Source organism: Phoxinus phoxinus (assembly GCF_949152265.1).
Source record: "Phoxinus phoxinus genome assembly, chromosome: 4".
Classification (NCBI taxonomy): domain Eukaryota; kingdom Metazoa; phylum Chordata; class Actinopteri; order Cypriniformes; family Leuciscidae; genus Phoxinus; species Phoxinus phoxinus.
The window spans coordinates 18,683,967-18,705,309 of record NC_136879.1 but is presented as its reverse complement, the minus strand read 5'-3'; the positions used below and the strand labels follow the sequence as shown (position 1 = coordinate 18,705,309).

The following is a 21,343-nucleotide window of genomic DNA, read 5'->3' as shown; positions in this document are numbered from 1 at the left end:
TTTTAATCTCATAAATTGTCGTGTATTGATGGTAGGGTTGCCAACCGTTCCGTATAATACGGAATCGTCCCGTATTTGACACATAAAAGTCTTGTTCCGTATTGAACCGACATGGAACGCACTTTGTTCCGTATTTTTGAGAATCAATTCAGTGCAAATCCGTGACAGACACACACATAGCTTCTAATATATGTCAGACTATGAACGAAGACATTTGTAGGCTATGATAAGAAAAAAAACAGACGGTGCGTGCGGTAGATACTAATTTCTCCCCGTTTGTCTATGATCAGCGTCGCGTTTTTAACATCTTGGAACATCATCAGAGAATGCCCTTTTAATTGGTCGTTTCAGTCATTGTGAGTCATGTATCGTAGCAACGATGATGACAAGTGACAACAGCGGGAAATGTAAAAATGACTAACGTTACTTCCAAGCAGCCGGCGAAAAAGAGCACAAAAATATAGAATTGAATGGAAAATAGCAGCACAATGTGCTTAGTCTGGAGGTTTATTTGTTTCTGTGAGATTTTCCTTGTGCATATATATAATATTTGCTTCTCTTGAACCCTTCAACCTGCATCATTTCAACTTAATTGTGTTTAACAGCAGAATTTGTGGTGAAAAACTACATTAGCCATTTCCCTTGTGCATATATACAGGTGTTGTATTGCTTGAATGCATTATTTGAGTGCAATATTTCCTTTCCAGTCCAAAACAATAATACATTAAAAAAAAACAGGTAATATATATAAAATATATTTATGTACTATTGTTTTGCACTGGAAAGAAAGTTAACTAAAATGGAAGTATAATTATATAATATAAAGATATTTGCACTACACATCCTTAAAATGTTGTCAAATTAAATGTCACATGTCACCAACCACTCCCTAATCCCCCCCCCCCCCCCCCCCCGTTCCTTATTTCAATTTCAGAAAGTTGGCAACCCTAATTGATGGTGTGCTAAGCTAACATGCTAGCTAGCTCTCTAGGTGCACCTGCCATCTAGCTGTTATTTTTTAGGAATTTTTCTAAATCGGAATGCTTACTGAAATATTTCTTTATTTAAGAAAGCCATTTGATACAGTTTCAAATGTGAAGTGAGAACTATGAAAGAAATTAGGGGTTGAAACAGCGTGAATAGCCAGTCGTTATCCATTATAATGCAGACAAAAGAAAAGCATATTTAGGGCCATAAGCAGGCTGGAAAGGTGTGAATGTGAGCAGGAGAGACTGACACTGAATGGGGCTTGTTTGCACCACAAAACAACAGAGACAATAGACTGAATAGAGATGCTTATAGATGACAATAAACACAAGTTTGCATTTTAGAGTCAATTCAAAATAAAGTCATTTGACATGATCTTGAAAAACATTTAACTAAATGCAGAGTTTTAGACTTATCGCCTTCAAATTTTAAATATAACATGGTCAGACATGTGGCTTTAGCTGGAGTGCAATTCTAGAGTGCTACAGTGCCAACTTCAATTTAATTTTCCAGACAAAGATGTTTCATAAAAATACATTTCTAATAACTTACACAACTTTGAAGCTATTCATAATTTTTCTTTCATTATGACAATAATTAATTCTACATTTCCAATAAAGTGCCAGGTGTCAGCTTTCAAATGAGACCATACTTGTGCTTTTAGTACAAAGGGTTCATGAACTGTATCTGTTTTAGTTTGGGTATGACATTTCTGGGGATTTTTCAAAAGTGGCGTTGCAGGCTAACAGGTTTTAAACATTACATTTCAGTTTGGCTAAAACAATTATTAGTCTTTGTTAAAAAGAAAAGAAGTGTTCGCACATATTGTACTCTGTGTTTTTCCACATGAGTGCATCACATGGAATGCCAGTGAGGGTTATTATAAAGCACTTTAACAGCTATTGACTGAGTAAATAGGTATTTATAAGGTTTTATGATTTAAATAGTATCATAACAGTGTCTGTGTGTTCATTTGATTTACGCATCTACTGCCCCTTTAAGAGTTACGATAAACTATAAAGTTTGTTTGTGATATACTTGCTCAAAATAGTCTTTGCCCAGCATGTGTTCATTTATTGGTTTGTGTTTTTTTTTTTTTTGACTTATTCCCGCCTCTATGAATATAGTTCTGATTGGTGAGAGGGAGAATTGCAGATCATAAGAGAGAGTTCTGTGAGTCTTGGGAGTTTAAGACTAAAATAGCGAATATAACCATTGAATTAGTGTGTTAAAGTTACATTTTAGGTGTGCTAAGTGCCTTGAAGACTTTTGTTTGTTTTGCTTGTGTTTCATACTCTGTACAAGATGTGATTTATTTATTTTGGCTCATTCGGGTGAAGAGGCCATTTGCTGTTTAAAGGCCACAACGCTCACTATGTTACAGGCCTGCAACGGGGTGGGTTGTTTGACTGGTGTGTGTGTGTTGGCCCACACTTTTATATTGACTGTTCTACATGCATCAGTAAGTGAAGTTTGGTGTTTTATATTGTTGTTTTTGTTTTTGAAACGAATGAAAATGTATTATGGGGTACTGATTTTTACCCATCTCATTCATACAGTGTCTGCTGTTATTTCTATGGGTAATTGAACACCATTTAAGGTGAAGTTAATTTCATTCAGGTTATGCCAATTTGCTGAGACTGTGAAGTACTTAACAGGTATTTTAATAGGCTAGTCATCAAAAGTAAATACATCAGACTTTTTGATAATTCATTCCAGTCTTTATTGATACATAATTAATTTATTTTTATTATTTATTTTCCCCTTTTTGTTTAATAAATCATATTGTTAAAGGTATAGCGGAGGATTTTCTTTTTCCGGGTGGGTAGTCTATACTATTGGTCCACCTAAGTGTCAATCATTCTGGTGATATGTTTATGTAAGGCCGTTCACACGCGTGCGCTAAAAGCACAGGTTGGGCTTCACACTGATGCCGGAGTCACGAAGATTCTACTAGACAGGTAAAGTTTGTCATGCTATTTGGAGAAATCCATTTAAAATCACTGCTAGTAGGCGTTCCCTCTCGGGAGCAAATAGAGTGTTGCGCATGTGCATTTTTTAAAAAATTGGAGAGGGCGGGTATTTTCTAAAATTAGGAAAGATCCTCCGCTATACCTTTAACTTCTTTAAACTTATCTTTTGTGTTGATTGAGGTTTTTTCTCTGTTGGGTTAATGTCCATTCTACATAAGAATATTACTATAAGAGTATACATTTAATCTGGATTACTAGGGTAACAGGAGGGACATTAAAACTCCTTAAAGTGTCACCGGCCCACCAGTGGGCCCAAAGTCATTACATATTTAAATTAGTAATATCCTATACTAAACCTAAACTAATCTTGACAAACTATATATCATTTGAAAGCTTACAATCTCTAGTTCTCTTACGTAGAGTTCTCTCGTACTGCGTCGAAAGAACGCTACGGGAAAGTATTTCTTTGTCGAGATTGAAGCCTAAAAATTAATCCTTAATTTTGTAAACATGTAAAACGCTTTTCTGTAGCATACAACCCTAGGCGGAGCAATATCGCTCACCCATTGGCTGCTCCGCCAGAAAAGCACAGCCTATGCGAGGCCAGAGACGCTGACCAATGAGGGCGCTTCGCGCCCATTCTGCGTCATCTCCCGCCGAAACAGGCGTGGCCTAGGTCTATAAATACGAGCATAGCTGTCTAACACACCGATTTTTCTAAATTCACGAAGCTGCACGCATCGTTGGATTGGATTCGAGCCGCCACAGCCGTTTGGAAACAAGCACCTCAGCAGGACGAGCCTTTTACCTGAAGCCGCCGTCTTCGCCGCCTTCAGCCGCCGTTCCCTGCTGCGCTTTTTTCTGGCGTGGAATATCCTTTACATTATGTGTGTGTGTTTTGTGTGTGTGTTCGCCGTAGCGACACACAGTTTTTCCACCACTAAAAGAGCCGAGCGTCTTTTTCAAGATGTCTCGCACCTCCTGTGGCTCGTGTAGAGCCCCGCTCAGCGACGGGGACCACGTGATTGCGTTTCCTGCCTGGGTGATGATCACGCAGCTTCAGCTCTCGTCGATGGCGGCTGCCATCACTGTGATTTGATGCCTACGGTGACTCTGCGGACTCGCCTGGCGTTCTTTACTGAAGCTGCATCTTTCCGCCCGCTGCAGTGCCGCGCCGTGAAAAGCGCCGTGCTCAGCGGAGCCCGGAACCTCCCTCCACCACGAGGTGCTCGCCGCTGCTGCCGCCAGCTTCTCCGCCCGCTTCGCTGGACTCTCTGACCGACGGACAAGGGCCGCTGAGTGCCGCCGCGTCCGTCATGGACGAGGGTGGAGCCGCGTCTGTGAAGGACGACTGCTATTCTCTCCTCGCTTCGGGTAGCGAGGGATGGGCGAGCTCCGAGGATCTCCCCTCCCCCGCCGCTCGTGAGCGTCGACGGAGAAAGACCAGCATCGATGCGCTTACCGGCTGGATGGCTGCTTTTCTGCAGAGGAACGTACGTTACCGTCCTCACGACCCGCGCCTTTTTCTTCCTGAATTCACGAAGAAATCGCGGAGTCCCGGAAAGCCCCGTTTTCAGCCAGGATGCGCACTTCTGCTTCGAGGAAAGCTACAGTGTTAAAATCCCGCCGCGGCCGGATTTCACTAAAATGTCTCGCTCGCACAGTCCCAACATACGCGACCGTGCCAGTGTATTTTGCAGTCACCAAATCGGCATCAATGCCCGTTTGCCTGCACACAGACGCCGTTTTCACGACGCCCCAGGTAAATCTGAAAATGTATTTTCTGGTGTCCCGGCCACGGCCGATGTTGTGATGTGTGTATCCGTAATGCCCACGACTCAGTGCCCATTCGTACACACAAGCACAGCCCTACACAATACAGGGCTTGCACACATAAAATCGACTCATGTCGGTTGTGCTTCACATGCAAGTTAGTGAACGTGCCCGCTTTTCAGTGCCCACAATCACTACACACTGCATGTCCCGTGGTTTCTGTAAAAACGAAACGAATGCACGGTCAGTCGGTTCTGATAGACAGTACTCTCTGTGCTACACTGTGTCCCGGCCATGGCCGATGATGTAATGTGTGTAACTGTATGCCCACGACCCAGTGCCCATTTGTACACACAAGCACAGCCCCACACAATACAGGGCTTGCACACATAAATCGACTCATTTCGATTGTGCATTATATGTAGTGAGCGTGCCCGTTTTCAAGCGCCCACAATCACTACTTGCTACATGTCACACGGTTTCTATGAAACGAAACCAATGCACGGTCAGTCAGTTCTAATAGACAGTACTTCCCAGTGCTATAAATGTACCCGCGTTCACGCACCCACATTTATTCTCAAACATGCCGAGCCGTACGGGGCTCGCACCGCGCGCTCTCTCTTTCAGCTGAGAGAGCTGAGCGCGCGCGGGCTGCCCGCTCGATTAAGCGCGCCCCCGCATCACGCTGCAATGGCGCCCATGTTACAGCACACGACTGCTCTCGTGTCGCCGCCATTTCGCGACCAGAGCCCGGTTTTTCAACCCGTGCAAGCACAGCCCTGAACAACACAGGGTCTGCACACATAAAATCGGCTCATGCCGATTGTGCTTTACATGTAGTGAGCGTGCCCACTGTCCAGTGCCCACAACCACTACATACTGCACGTTCCGCGGTTTCTGTAAAAACAAAACTAACGAACGGTCAGTCAGTACACAAACACAGTGTCCCCGGTGTTATAAATGTGCCCGCCACCAAGCGCCCACGTTTATTCAGGCTCGCCCCGCGCGCTCTCTCTCAACTCAGAGAGCCGAGCGCGCGCGGGATGCATACTGTGTTAAACATGCCCCCCGCCTCAGACGCCACGGCGTCCATGTTACAGCACACGGTTGCTCTTGTGTCGCCGCCATTTCGCGACCAGGGCCCAGATTACATTCAACCCCTAGTCACACGTGCAGATGCATGGGAAAGACTTCCCGGGGTCTCAGAATGGGTGCTAGAGACTGTAAAAAGAGGCTATTCGCTACAGTTTCATCGACGCCCTCCCCGTGTCACGGAGAAAGTCGAAACCACGGTAAAAACAGAAGTAGCACATCTACTTCGAGCCGAAATAGCGAAGCTATTGAGCAAAGGGGCCATAGAGCCTTTATCTCAAGCTCAAAGCGAAGGGGGTTGGTACAGCAGATATTTCCTGGTACCCAAGAAAGACGGGGGTCTCAGACCCATTTTGGATCTAAGGCGTCTGAACAAAGCGCTAGCAAAGCGAAAGTTCAGAATGCTCACGACCAGAAAAATCCTCGCGCAGATTCGCCGAGGAGACTGGTTTATGGCGATAGATCTGAAAGACGCGTATTTTCACATACAAATTGCGTCACGTCACAGGTGATTTTTGAGATTCGCCTTCGAGGGCCGGGCATATCAGTACACAGTCCTGCCATTCGGCCTATCCCTAGCACCTCGTACATTTACAGTGTGCATGGACGCGGCGCTGGCACCCCTGAGACTCCGAGGCATTCGAATTCTGAACTTTTGGACGATTGGCTGATTCTGGCTCAATCGCCTTCAGAACTCGCTCACCACAAGACACTAATACTCGATCACCTCGAGTGCTTAGGTCTGAGAGTCAATTGGGAGAAAAGTTCACTGTTTCCCAGTCAAAGGGTCTCCTTTTTAGGACTGGATCTGAACTCGCTGTCTATGACAGCACAGCTGTCATCACAGCGCAGGCAGGACACCCTGCAAATGGCGAAATCCTTCTGCAGCGGCCATTTAGTGCCGCTCAAGAGGTTTCAGAAAATGCTAGGCCTCATGGCCTCAGCCTCAGCGGTACTGCAGCTGGGCCTGCTGCGCATGCGCCCACTGCAGTTCTGGTTGAAAGCGCGCGTACCGCGCCGAGCATGGTTGCACGGTCGTTATCGCCTCAAGGTCAATCAGGAATGCATTTCAGCCCTGACACCATGGAGAGCGTCAGACTGGTACCGGTCAGGTGTAAGCCTGGGGACTTCCTCGAGTCTGAAGGTGGTGTCCACGGACGCGTCCACCTCAGGCTGGGGAGCACTGCTCGAAGGCAGACCGTTCTTTGGCCAGTGGCCAGAACGAGCCAAACTACCGCACATAAACTGCCTGGAAATGATGGCGGTGGACTTTGCGCTGAGGCGTTTTTGTCCCCGGATAAAAGGGCACCACGTCCTGGTCCGTTCGGACAACATGTCGGTAGTAGCCTACATAAACCGCCAGGGGGGCGTGAAATCCCGAAAACCTATTCAGGTTAGCGGAACGCATACTGGTATGGGCCCAGCACAACCTGCGCTCGTTGAGAGCAATGCATGTGCCAGGCCACTTGAATGTAGGCCCAGACAGACTCTCACGTAACAATGTTCCGACGGGAGAGTGGTCTCTACACACACAGACACTGCTGTGGAAAACGTTCGGCAGAGCGGAAATAGACCTGTTTGCAAACCAGGAAAACGCTCACTGCCCTGAATTATTTTCAAAGAGCACGAACGCGCTGGCCAGTGTCTGGCCCCGCCGTCCGCTCTATGCTTTTCCTCCTGTCTCACTCCTGCCTCAAGTGCTGGAGCGTATCGAGGAAAGCGGATGCGCGGTGCTACTAGTCGCTCCGTACTGGACGAATCAACCCTGGTTCCCAGTTTTGATGCGACTGAAGAGTACTGCCCCGTGGCCGATTCCAGTGAGGAGAGACCTCCTCTCGCAGGCCAAGGGCTCGATTTTGCATCCTCGCCCGGAGCTCTGGTCCCTACACGTATGGGCCATAAACGGGTACCCGCTAACCTCCCAAAGGGAGTGTTAGACACGATCGAACAGGCTAGGGCTCCGTCTACTAGACGGCTCTACGCTTCCAAATGGTCGGTGTTCTCTGGTTGGTGTTCAGACCAAGGTCTGTCACCACTTCAGTGCAGGGAAACGGAGATTCTCTCCTTCCTCCAAGAGCTATTGGATAAGGGAAGAACCCCATCCACGCTCAAAGTCTATGTGGCTGCCATATCTGCGTTCGTTAATCCGACGCTTGGCCGTTCACTGAGCAGAAACGACCTGGTGGTCCGTTTCCTTAGAGGAGCCAGGAGGTTAAACCCTCCAAGGCCTCCTTCAGTCCCCGTTTGGGACCTTTCTACAGTGTTGAACGCTATGAAAGGGGCCCCTTTCGAGCCTATTCACTCAGTTGACATGAAACATCTGTCTTTCAAGACCGTGTTTCTTTTGGCTCTCGCTTCAGTGAAGCGCGTGGGGGATTTGCAAGCGCTCTCAGTTAGAGCTTCTTGTATGGAGTTCGGGCCAAACGACTCTGTAGTAGAGGTCTTCACGGGTCCAAAAATTCTTACCCGAACCGGAAGGGACCCGTAATTTGCTACACCGAACCGACCCGGACCCGACTATTATTTCAAAAGCTGGACCCGGACCCGTGCAGACCCGATAAATTTTTTGTAAGCTGGACCCGAAACTGCCGGGAAGACACAGACCCGACTGGACCCGATTGTCACATTTTCCACCTTAAACTGCTATTACAAGTCAATAAACCTGTTGCGAAAAATTACAACTTTTTGTCTTACCTAATTTAAGGAGCCGTAGCAGCGTAAAGTTAGTAGTCTCTCCATCCTTTCCTTGTAACGTTACGTTACCTGACTGGCTGTGATGCATTACAATCCTTCGGCTCCGACAAGAAAGTTATCCATGTTATTCCTCTCGTTATTCCACCAAGTCCAAGCTTAATCCTTGTTATTTCAGCTTCAAAAGTCCACATGATGTCACGGACTCACGGTGACGGATGACAAATTAAACGAGTTAGCTGCTAACTCGCACAATAACTTTTGGCTGTTTGCCTTTTTGAACTATAATAACGATTGCTCGTTCAGTGCCATGGCCGCTGCGCTGACGTTATTTATCATCTCCGTGCTCTCTGCTCTGCATCATCGAGTCTGAATCTGACCACTAAAACTTTAAGATTGAACAAAACGATTAATTGACATTGTAAAATCTAAAGCGCGGTTTGGCTGTCCCTCACTGAAGCTCTGCTTCTGGTAACTGGTTGCCATAGAAACATGACACGCGCTTGACTGCAAATGCGCGCTAGCTGGATGGATCAACCTAAAATATGCTTTTTAACGCAATTTATTTTGAGTGTCAAAGTAAACATTCATGTGACAGTTCACTTCAGATTATGTTACTGATTTAAAATATATTAAATATGAGTGTGACAAGACGCATTTTTGAGATTTGATGACTCGCACGGGTATTACACACAATGTTAAACAGACCCGGGACCCGAAGTAATAGATTCGACCCGACCCGGACCCGGCTGATCATTTAAAATATAGACCCGAACCCGTACGGGTCCCGGGTCGGGTCCCGGGTCAACGGGTCAACGGGTTCACCTGAAGACCTCTACTCTGTAGTCGTGTTGAAACCGAAGCATGGGTATGTACCTAAGTCCCTCAACACACCGTTCAGGGCTCAGGTCATTTCCCTGGCGGCCCTGCCGGCCTCGGAGGACGGAAATAGCTCCCTTTGCCCGGTCAGGACATTAAGAGCTTATGTGTCCCGCTCCGCTGTTTTTCGACAGACGGAGCAGCTCTTTGTTTCGTTCAGTGGGCGCTCTAAAGGGCGAGCCGCGACGAGACAGAGTCTATCTCGATGGGTAGTGGATGCCATTGCGCTAGCCTACGCATCTAGAGGTTTGGAATGCCCCCCTGGGCATCAGAGCACATTCTACGAGAGGCATGGCCTCTTCGTGGGCTTGGTATAGCGGAATCTCGTTACAAGATATCTGTATGGCGGCAGGCTGGGCCTCCCCGTCTACATTTATACGGTTCTATAACCTAGAGGTTCCTGCGTTACAGGCTAAACTGCTCTCGGTCTAGAAGACTATGTTAGTGTTCCTGCCCCGCGTTGCGGCCCAGGTCACTTCAATGTTTAAGCATCACTCACTGACAATGTGTCCCATGAGCATGCTATTACCCCTCATATATATATATACTTCATATATATGTTATTATGCCCTTAGAGGCACTACTATAAAGGGATGATGCTATTTTTAGCCGCTCTCCCTATACTTCTTGGGGTAGGCACTTGTATGCCAGGGCGCGCGCGCCCTTAGGTGTCTGTGTCGGTCCAAGAGCACGCACGGCGTTTTACATGGGGTTCCCGTAGCGTTCTTTCGACGCAGTACGAGAGAACTCTACGTAAGAGAACGTACTCGGTTACTAACGTAACCTCGGTTCTCTCTAGGAGAGGGAACGAGTACTGCGTCTCATGCCGTGCGTGCCCACGCTGCGTCGCTTTCGTGACGAAAATCGGTGTGTTAGACAGCTATGCTCGTATTTATAGACCTAGGCCACGCCTGTTTCGGCGGGAGATGACGCAGAATGGGCGCGAAGCGCCCTCATTGGTCAGCGTCTCTGGCCTCGCATAGGCTGTGCTTTTCTGGCGGAGCAGCCAATGGGTGAGCGATATTGCTCCGCCTAGGGTTGTATGCTACAGAAAAGCGTTTTACATGTTTACAAAATTAAGGATTAATTTTTAGGCTTCAATCTCGACAAAGAAATACTTTCCCGTAGCGTTCTTTCGACGCAGTACTCGTTCCCTCTCCTAGAGAGAACCGAGGTTACGTTAGTAACCGAGTACGTTTTCATATTTGGTGACTGATTTTCAAAATAAATTACAGAGGAGCCGTAATATATAAATTTTCAACAATAATATTTTCATACTCCTATAGGTGTTCAGTCCTTTATTTTGAAATAGTGATGAACATGAAAAATCATGAAAGAATGGTAGAAACCTCAGTTTGTTTTCATGCCAGAGTTCAAAAGATAGCATCTGTTCAATTATTTTAGAAAAAAAGCTCTGAAAATGTTTTAAAAATAAATAAAAAACACATATGGAAATGGAGGTTGCCCTTATATGGGCAGTAATGTCAACTAGTGGAAAAGTTTGGTACTGCGCACAAACAAAATCTCACTGAAAGCTCATTTTTCAACAACCTAAAATTTGAAACACAACTTGTTCAGACTTTTGGCTTTTATTTTTTTTGCAGTTTTAGAGTCACCCAGGTTTTGAAAAAATATATTTTCTATAAAATATGAATAATTATATTTTTTACATTGCATATTTTCACTTTTTTTCTGTTTCCCTTTCTTAATTTATTTCACTTAATTCTGTTCTACAAAAATCTGACAAATGTCTTTTTAAAAACAAGACCAATCTTATGTCTATATTCCAAAGCATTCTTGAATTACAAACATTTAAGTTCGGAATGTGTATTTTCATGTCTATCCATAAAAAGGGGGGTGACACTTAAAGTCGAGAGACATTTTCAGAACCCGGCGCTCCGCCCTATTAAAGGTTAAGGGTAGGGGGCGCTACACATATGGATTTGTTTTGTTTCTTCTGTGTATTTTTTTATTTTGTCACACTTCATCTATATCAAGGTTGTGGTTTATTCACACCTTTTCCAGCAGAGACTGTAGGCTAAAGTCAAGCCCTACCTGCCACGCAAGGTTTTTGAAAGAGTAATGCATGCTTTTATTACGTCTGGACTAGACTACTGTAATTCGTTAATTGTTGGATTGGATCAGTCATCTCTTCATCACTTACAGTTAGTCCAGAATGCAGCAGCTCGACTCCTAACTGGGACTAAAAAGCGTGAGCACATTACCCCAGTTTTAGCCTCGCTCCACTGGCTTCCTGTCCGTTTCAGGATTGATTTTTAGCTTTTATTGCTTGTTTTTAAGATTTTCAGTGGGTTGGCGCCTTCTTATTTATCAGAGCTTATACCATAGTCTGGGTGAATACTCGATTCTGATTGGCTGCCGGGTGTCCGTTAAAAAGTGATAGAGGACACCTAAATAAACTGGCAGGCGTAACCAAGGAAACCAAGTTATTGTTTGTAACTTGTAACTTTAGATTTCGATTGTAAAACTAATTAAAATATAAACTAATGTTTTAAAAATGTGTTATTTGGCAAGTGACCATGGTATAAGCGGGTTAATGCCCTTCGAGGTGTCCATTGTCAGGTTTTAATGGACTTCGGCGGAGGCAAAAGTCCATTAAAAGTCCACTCCGCTGCGCGTCGGCCGGTTCACACCTCGCCGTCGTCCATTAAAACCTGACAATGGACACCTCGTCGGGCATTAACCCTTACTTATACATGTAGGCACTCCTGTCAAAGCACTGATGTCGTCCAATCAGATGCTCCTCGATGTTCCGAGATCCAGGTTAAAAAATAGAGGTGACCGAGCCTTCTCAGTGGCTGGTCCTAATCTCTGGAATAGTATAAGAACAGCTTGGACTGCTATACAAATAAATTTGAACTTGAACTTTTCTCGTACGCACATACGTAGTATATAGCCTGAAGGCTTTCGATAAAGATTTGACTTTGAGTGAACTACACTTCTGTCGGCATCATTCTTGGTCCCTACTATCATTGTCACTCGCTGTGTCTTTAATTCGATAAGGAAGATCCATATTTATCTAACAGTCTGTTAAAATGTTATGTAAGGGTGTATTCACACCAGGAAAGTCCGATAGTTCACTTGCTTTGGTCCGGACCAAATAAATGTTTTTGTTTTTTTGTTTGGTACGGTTCGCTTTCACACTGCTCTTTTTGCAAGTGAACCAAAATGTGTAAACAAAACCACACGTGTGCTAAGGTCGTCCATTCATTGGACAAGGATTCTCAAGTAGAGAAATAGGCCTATATAGTATTTTTTTTTTAAATGAACTAAGTTCACGTTCATTTGTTAAATTCTTTTAACAAAGATAGGCTATTCTTAATAATAATGTTATTTCAACACAATATCTCGTTATTTCGAAATAATATGTGTGCGTGCATCTGTAAATCCGGTGACGCGTGTATTGATTTTTATTAATAAACAAGTGTTTTCTCTAAAAGTGTCAACTCGGCTGCAAAGATGAAGTTGACGATCGCCATCTCCGTGTGAACGCACTTATAGAGAGAAATGCACATAAATAGGCTAAGCCTAATGGATTACATAATCAGAGAGTAGCCTCTTTTTTCGTTTTGAATTATTTCGTTTAAAGTCATTTCAAGCTTTGTGTATTTGGTGTATTTGTCATGTCTGTGTGAGGCATACACTGAGTTTCGTTAAGTTAGGATGTGCTCTAGTTCACGTGCAATGCAATTGAGCGCGCGGGCGCCTCCGTTATATTTGTTTCGTCGGCCTATTCATTAAATACAGGCAATTGGTTGATGAAAAATTGATTAAAATTAAGATACAATTTATACAAAACGAAATTCCCTTTAAAGAAAGGCTTTCTATAACAACTTCAACTTCAACGGTCAAAATCATGTCTGACCCGCTCCATGTCTCATATTGCGCATCCTATCTCGGTCGTGCTGACAAATCAACATAAATGAAAAAAAACAACAACATTATAATATTTTAACAAATATGAAACGCGCTTTTTTTAATGGCTACAACAGTATTGTAGGCCATATCCTACTCTCTATTTGTACACATTTCTGCACAAAAATCTCTCGTTCACGTTCATTGTATGAAAAGTGATTCGTTCAGTTCAGCGTTCTGCGAAAATATGAACGCGTTCAGTGAACGTCGTTCATTGAACGCGTTCATGCACAACACTGTCAATGATGCACTCACGACGCGCAGAAAGACGCGCAACAGTAGTGGCCAGACAGCGCGCCGGAATGGAATTCTCTTTCGCACTTGAACGAACAATATTGGGTCGATATTGATATTGGGCCGATATTGGGTCGGTTCATGTTCACATCATAAACGAACCGTACCAGAGTTCATTTGGAACCGTACCGAGACCACCTCTTCAGCTGGGTCTCGGTTCGATTGTTTGGTCCGCACCAGAGTTCGATTGCTGTATTCACACCTGCCCAAAAGGTCCGCACCAAGGGGGGAAACGAACTAGAGTTCGATTCAATCGAACCAAACAAGGCAGGTGTGAATACACCCTAAATGTTTTAGTCCAGTTGAAATTGTACTGGTTTGGTGTTTCTGAAGATGGGTGAACAGGCAACAGATAATGTGATTGTATCTTGGCTTCATCCAGCATGTTAATCCGAACAAAATTGGCCTCATCGTTGTGCACTAACTGTGAAAGTCAAGAGTATAAAGTCTTTGCACACTGAGTCCGAAATGATTCACTGATGCTCCAGAAGGAAACACTATGCATTAAGAGCCGGGGGTTAAAACTTTTGAATTTGAAGATCAAGGTAAATTGTACTTAATTTGTCTTCCGGGAAACATGCAAGTATCTTCTGTTGCTTATGAAGGGCAGTGCAAAATGAAATATATATATTTATTACATGGCTTGGTTGAATTCTAATGTAGAATACCGTTGCCATAAAAAACAGAGCGTTGCCATGGACGCAGGATTCTAATACTGGTGTAAGACACCACCCCAGCAGAGGACGACCCTGGATTGTAGGTCCAGTGGCACCGCAAACCTGCTCAATCACTTCCATCTCAGATCGGGGTGATTATTAATTATCAGGGCTGTCTGATTGGAAGAGATTTTGAAGGGGAACGGGAGAGCTTCACTCCGACGAGGCGAGTGAAGATTATCTATACTACGGAGAGTATAGAGGTTCGCTGTTTGTTTAAAACAGCAAAAGTGAAACGTGCTCTGTGGGGGACACCACCCCAGCAGAGGACATCCCTGGATTGTAGGTCCAGTGGCACAGCAAACCTGCTCAATCACTTCCATCTCAGATAGGGTTTTAATTATTCTTTTTTCTTTTGATTATTTTAATTTCTTCTATGTAAAGCACTTTGAATTACCACTGCTTAGCTTTGCATTTACTGAATGAGCACTGTGCCACTGTTCGTCCGACTGTTTGCACTGTATTTTATTTTCTAAACTGTTTTAATTATTCTTATTTCTTTTATTATTTATGTAATTATTTCAATTTCTTCTATGTAAAGCACTTTGAATTACCACTGTGTATGAAATGTGCTATATAAATAAACTTGCCTTGCCTTGCCTTGCCTAACCGTAGAGACGGTTTCTTTAGTGGAAGCCATATAAATCGTTTTTAAATCAATAAATTCCTTTTTAAATCAATATTTTGTGTCAAATTATTGATTTATTTGGTAGGTAGCCATGTAATAAGCGGGATCATGTATAGCGAGTTGGTTGTTATAGCGAATACAACTCCCTTCAGACTCCGCTTCGCGTCGGGCTCATAATCAGCCTGTCGGGAGTTGTATTCGCTATAACAACCGCCTCGCTATACATTATCCCTTACTTACATATATATATTTAAACAAAATAATAAATATTTGGACATCTTCATCCTGTTCAAAATTTTTAACCTCCGGCTCTTATTTTGTATGATTTTCACAGATTCTGCAAAGGGTTCACAAACTTTCAAGCAGCACTGTATATATTGTCTACCCAACATATACATTAATTAAATTTATTTTATTGTGAGCACTGAATACAATAATCAAGCATGGTTGGTCTGTTCCCCATGAGAGTCTCACCTGAGCTGTGAGATGTAGGGCAGACACTGGAGGAATCCCCTCACTTCACTCTCTTCATCTGTCCCGTCTCTCAGCTCTACTGGTTTCTTCTCGGTCTGTAGTCTCAGCACTTCTAGGAGGATGGAGATCTTTCTCTCTGAGAGCTTTATTCTCCAGACTGCAGGAGCTGACTGATAAACTGGCTGTAATGCTGGAAGGACACTCCTGCCTGTTTGAGTCTCATAGTCCTTCACATGTGAACACAGATCCAGCAGGAAATCACATCTCTCATATTTCACAGACGACAGCAGTTTCTTCACAGTTTCTTCTATTGTCTCTTTCTGGTGAAGAGCAGCTTGTAGACACAAATCCAGTATTAATAATCTCTTTCTTTTCTCCCATGATTCAGATGTTTTATTCTGTGGTTCAACAAATCTAAAGAAAGAATGAACAAGATTCAGTTAGAGATGACAAAGGAGACCAATAAAGATTCTTGAAATTAATCAAACAGTTTGTCAGATAACACCTAAGGTCAGTGTAATTGAACAGTGAAAAGTGATAAACAGATGTTTTAATAATTATATTTAGTTTTCAGTTTTGCTGAATTGTGGAATTGCATTTTTTTCCCTCGCATGCATCAAAAATGACATTGGCAAGTGGAGCCACACTGGTTGAAATGAATTAAATTTTTCAAACAAAAAAAGAAAACTGTGAAACATAAGGAAACAAATATAGTAATTTAAATAATTTCCTGAAACCACACATTTAAAAGTATTAGTTTAATTAACAGATTCAGTTGATGTTAATGTAAATCTTTGTCAGACAGATGTTGCTCCACCATTACTGATGCATTAGTAAACACTTTGGCTGCATTTACACTGTCAACCAATTCCATTTATTCCCCAGATATCTAGAAACTGAAATATATTCACGTATCAGTTGTCAGTCTCGCTGTGTGGAGGAAAACATTATAAACTCAGGAAACACAGAACCGCTGATCACAAACGGATGTGTTGCCAGCTCCTGTTAGTCACCACAACACAAGACCAACACGTTTCAGAAGAGGTATTGTCTAGCTGAGACTTCTTGTCTAAATCAAACATCCCTAGTGAACAAAGTTAATATTAGTACGGCCATCTTTTTCCTTTTCTATGGTGAATAAGACACAGTATTATGTGTTGACCAATAAAGCATTAATGGAATGTTTATGGAATGAGGAATCATTTCATTTTGATAACCTGCCCAGCAGTGGAGAACAATGATGTGACAAGAAAGAGAGAGCCGGTCACCCAAGACCACAGAGGTACTCATGTTAACAGGCACCTGAAGCTCACTGCAAGTGTTAAACTAGTTAAATATTAAGATGTTAGGGAAGATCTGCACAGCCTTCTGAAGGACTCCAGCATTAGGAACAAATGGATGGTTTATTATTAAACAATGTCTAGGGTCATGTTGAAAGATTATGTTTGTTCTGACCATTTCACTAGACTTGGTTTTATAATCAGACACAATTTAATGCAGAGTTTGCAAAGAAACGTTTATTGAAAGATAGAGCAATGCCAACTCTATTGGATCTGACAGCAGCACATCGCAAAGCACAAGTAATGATTTCATAATGAAAAATGATTTGCCTGCAAATGACAGTTTTATATTTATAGATAATGTTTTCAAAACACTCATGTGCAATATTGGAGGCTCTGATACTTTTTCCTATGAAATGACCTTAGCCAAACATAACAGTGGCCATTTACTGACAAGCCTTAGGAGATGTAGCACTTAAAGGGATACTTCACACCGATTAACTTAAGCTGTGTATAAACCCGGTAGTATTTTCGAATGAACGTGCTTCCCTGCCTCATGTCCCCCTGAAACGAAAGATTTCTGTATGTTGTGTCTGGAAAAAAAACTCAGATGACGCAAAAATCGTCATTTTGCAGCATCGGAGGCGTTTTTGGCCAGAGGCTAGAGACTACAGCCAGTAGGAGCTAGTGCCGCATGTTTTCAACACGGCCATAGAGGGTGGGATCTCACTCACAGAACGTACAAATAGTGTTATAAACTAAACAGTTCCGGAGATTCACGATAAAACGGTGTGTTTTCAGTTTCGAGTCAACTAGTTGCCTAGTTGTATAGTTTCTTCCAACACTGCCCTCTGTAACCGGTAGGCGTGGCTTGGGAGTGGCGTCGTAGGGCAGCGAAGCAAGTGCATTCTGGGAGTTGTTCTCGTTCATCTGAGCCAAAAATAAATTTTCTAGATTTTCTCAGCCTAGAAGGCACCAACTTCTAAAATAATTTCACATTTCTACTACGTAAATGACCTAATTTAAATAAATCATCTTTCCAGCAGTGAAATATCCCTTTAAAACAAATGTTTGTGACAAAAGATCAAAATGAGGGTTGAAAATAATATTTTTGAATATATAACATGTATTTAAAATTTAACCTGGGTGAAAATATAAAAATAATTAAAGCTGCAAGCAGCGATGAAAGGGCCCTCGCACCCGTGCCACCGCCACCCGGTGGCTTTAGGAAGACAGAGCACGGTGGGCAATGTGCATTTAAGAAGGTAAAAATAGGAGGAGTATGTCAAAGTCAGTTACAAAAATGTCCTTGATTATGGGGATAATAGCATGCGTTATAACTCAGATAAGTGTTGCTAGCATGTTTTAGCATGTTTCTAGCATGTTTAGAACTCAATGGCATATTAAATATGTCGCTAGTAATGCATCACAGTGTAAAACGTGTCACTTCCTGTCGACAGTAGGTGGCGCTATTACTTTAACTTAAAATTGTCATGTAGATGTGTTCAGGGCAGGACTCTTATCAAACGTGTGAAGTTTGGGGCAGATTGGACATTGCCTTCTTCAGTAACACCAACTTCCTGTTTCATTGCATTAGCGTGCTTTAGCACTTAGCTAAGAATTGCTAGCATGTTTTAACATGTTTCTAACATGTATATAACTCAATGGCATATTTAATATGTTGCTAGTACTGCATCACAGTGTTAAACATGTCACTTCCTGTTGCCAGTAGGTGGCGCTATTACTATAACTGAAAAGTGTCATGTAGATGTGTTCAGGACAGGACTCTTATCAAACGTGTAAAGTTTGGGAAAGATTGGACATTGCCTTCTTTAGTAACAACAACTTCCTCTTTCGTTGCATTAGCATGCTTTAGCACTTAGCTAAGAATTGCTAGCATGTTTTAACAGGTTTCTAACATGTTTATAACTCAATGGCATATTTAATATGTTGCTAGTACAGCATCACAGTGTTAAACATGTAATTTCCTGTTGCCAGTAGGTGGCGCTATTACTATAACTGAATATTCTCATGTAAATGTGTTAAACATGAGAAAATTCAACCGTGTGAAGTTTGGGGCAGATTAAACATCCAATGCCTGAGTTACACAAAAATTCCTATTTAATTGCATTAATAGCATGATTTAGCACCTAGCTAATGTTTGCTAGCATGTTTTAGCATGTTTCTAGTATGTTGTTAACATGTTTAACACTTGCTGGCACTTTTTTGTATGTTATTAGGAGTCCAAAACAGTGTTAAACATGTCACTTCCTGTTGCCAGCAGGTGGCGCTATGACTGTAACTGAATTTGAGCATGGTCATGTGTTCAGGACAGAACGCTTATCAAACGTGTGAAGTTTGGGGCAGATTGGACATTCAATGCCTGAGTTACAGCAAATTCCTATTTAATTGCAGTAATAGCATGATTTAGCACCTAGCTAATGTTTGCTAGCATGTTTTAGCATGTTTCTAGTATGTTGTTAACATGTTAAGCACTTGCTGGCAATTTTGTATATGTTATTAGGAGTCCAAAACAGTGTTAAACATGTCACTTCCTGTTGCCAGCAGGTGGCGCTATGACTGTAACTGAATTTGAGCATGGTCATGTGTTCAGGACAGAACGCTTATCAAACGTGTGAAGTTTGGGGCAGATTGGACATTCAATGCCTGAGTTACAGCAAATTCCTATTTAATTGCAGTAATAGCATGATTTAGCACCTAGCTAATGTTTGCTAGCATGTTTTAGCATGTTTCTAGTATGTTGTTAACATGTTAAGCACTTGCTGGCAATTTTGTATATGTTATTAGGAGTCCAAAACAGTGTTAAACATGTCACTTCCTGTTGCCAGCAGGTGGCGCTATGACTGTAACTGAATTTGAGCATGGTCATGTGTTCAGGACAGAACGCTTATCAAACGTGTGAAGTTTGGGGCAGATTGGACATTGTTTGCCTGAGTTACAGCAACTTCCTGTTTCATGGCGAAACATCAAAATTTGTCAGGCCGCCGAGGACACGCCCTTCGACGAAAACTCTAGATCTTCGCAATTTAACGTCGCAAAGGCCTTAAGATTACACTCACCAAATTTGAAGATAATCAGATTAAAACTGTAGGAGGAGTTCGTTAAAGTACGAGGCCTGAAAATGGCAAAAACTGCACAAAAATCAGAGAGGAAGTTCAAAATGGCTGACTTCCTGTTGTGTTTAAGGCTATGCTCCAAGAGACTTTTTTGTAGGTATTGGGTCATTACATGTATGTACCGAATTTCGTACACATACGTGAAACGTAGCGGGAGGCGCACTCCGTTGAACCTTTATAGGTGGCGCTATCGAGCCATTTTACCCCGCCCAATTCTGAAACGCATATCAGATGTCAATTTTCGCCAGTTCTGACGCGTGTGCAAATTTTCGTGAGTTTTCGTGCATGTTTAGGCCCTCAAAAATGCGATTAAATGCGGAAAATAATAATAATAATAATAATAATAATAATAATAATAATAATAATAATAATAAACAGAGCAATTCCAATAGTGTCCTCGCACCATCGGTGCTCGGGCCCTAATTACAAATATCATGTCAAGACCACTTAAATCTACAGTATGATCAAGTGCACGGACATGAAATATAAAATTGGTTGGTTTAATTACTTTTCTGCTGAGTGTGTTTTGGCTCAATATTAATGTAATGCAGTCAGATCCATCTCAAGTGAATGTAAACAGGAACAATTTAAGCTTACATCAATAATGGATCTCATTAAATACATATATGTATTTCAAATTAATCTAAATTGACAACATTATTTATTAATGGACATAAATTACAACATTAATAATAAATATAGCTGCAAGCAGCGATTACGGGCCCAAGCCGGTGGCACCGCCACCCTGGTGCCTTTAGTTACACTAAAGGCACCGGGCTGGCGCTGCCACCGGCTTGGGCCCTCCATCGCTGCTTGCAGCTATATATATATATATATATATATATATAAAAAGCCGCCACCCCGTTGCCTTTCGGGTTCCTGTGCACGACGGGCAATAACGTAACCCCGCTTTGACTGTCGAGAAGAAGTCTGCTTTAGAGCTTGTATCAGTGTGAGTCTTTCTGCTCCCCTCCAAACACACACAGAAAAGGGGGGGCTGTCTGTCTGTGTGTGTGGGGAGGGAGGGAGGGAGGGAGGGCACACACACACACACAGAGAGAATGGCAGGGGGAACTCTGTCAGAGAGAGACAAAACCACATTCAAACCAAAATATCTGACTTCCTGTTGGTCGGAGCTAATGACTGTAAATGAGAAAGTTGTCCGGATCGATAAGCACAATATACAGACCGAGTTTTGTGACTGTAGGTAAAAATAACCCCCCCACTTTAGTCAAAAGTATCTTGAAAGTAACACACTTCCTGCTGCCAGTTGGTGGCGCTATAACTTTGACTCACAATAGTCACATCCATGTGATCGGCCTCTTACAAAAAACACACTGCTGAAGTTTCATCAAGATCAACAAATGTATGAAGACGTTATAACACATTGTGTTTTTCTTTTCTCGCCATAATTTCGTTTCCTCGCCATGGCCAAACCATTCGAGATATCAAAATTCCGTCCGCAATTTAGCGTCCTCAATGT

The 21,343-nt window shown here is 42.8% G+C and overlaps 1 protein-coding gene across 6 annotated transcripts in view; it reads right to left on the bottom strand.

Moving 5' to 3' along the window:
* Positions 1 to 21,343, bottom strand: part of LOC306997798 (uncharacterized protein) — a 175,864-nt gene that overhangs the window by 39,382 nt on the left and 115,139 nt on the right. For all 6 annotated transcript variants that reach the window (XM_079611283.1, XM_079611284.1, XM_079611286.1 and 3 more), the window contains one exon: positions 15,444 to 15,857. In XM_079611283.1, the coding sequence (XP_079467409.1) occupies positions 15,444 to 15,857 (414 nt within the window). The remainder of the gene's footprint in view (positions 1 to 15,443; positions 15,858 to 21,343) is intronic.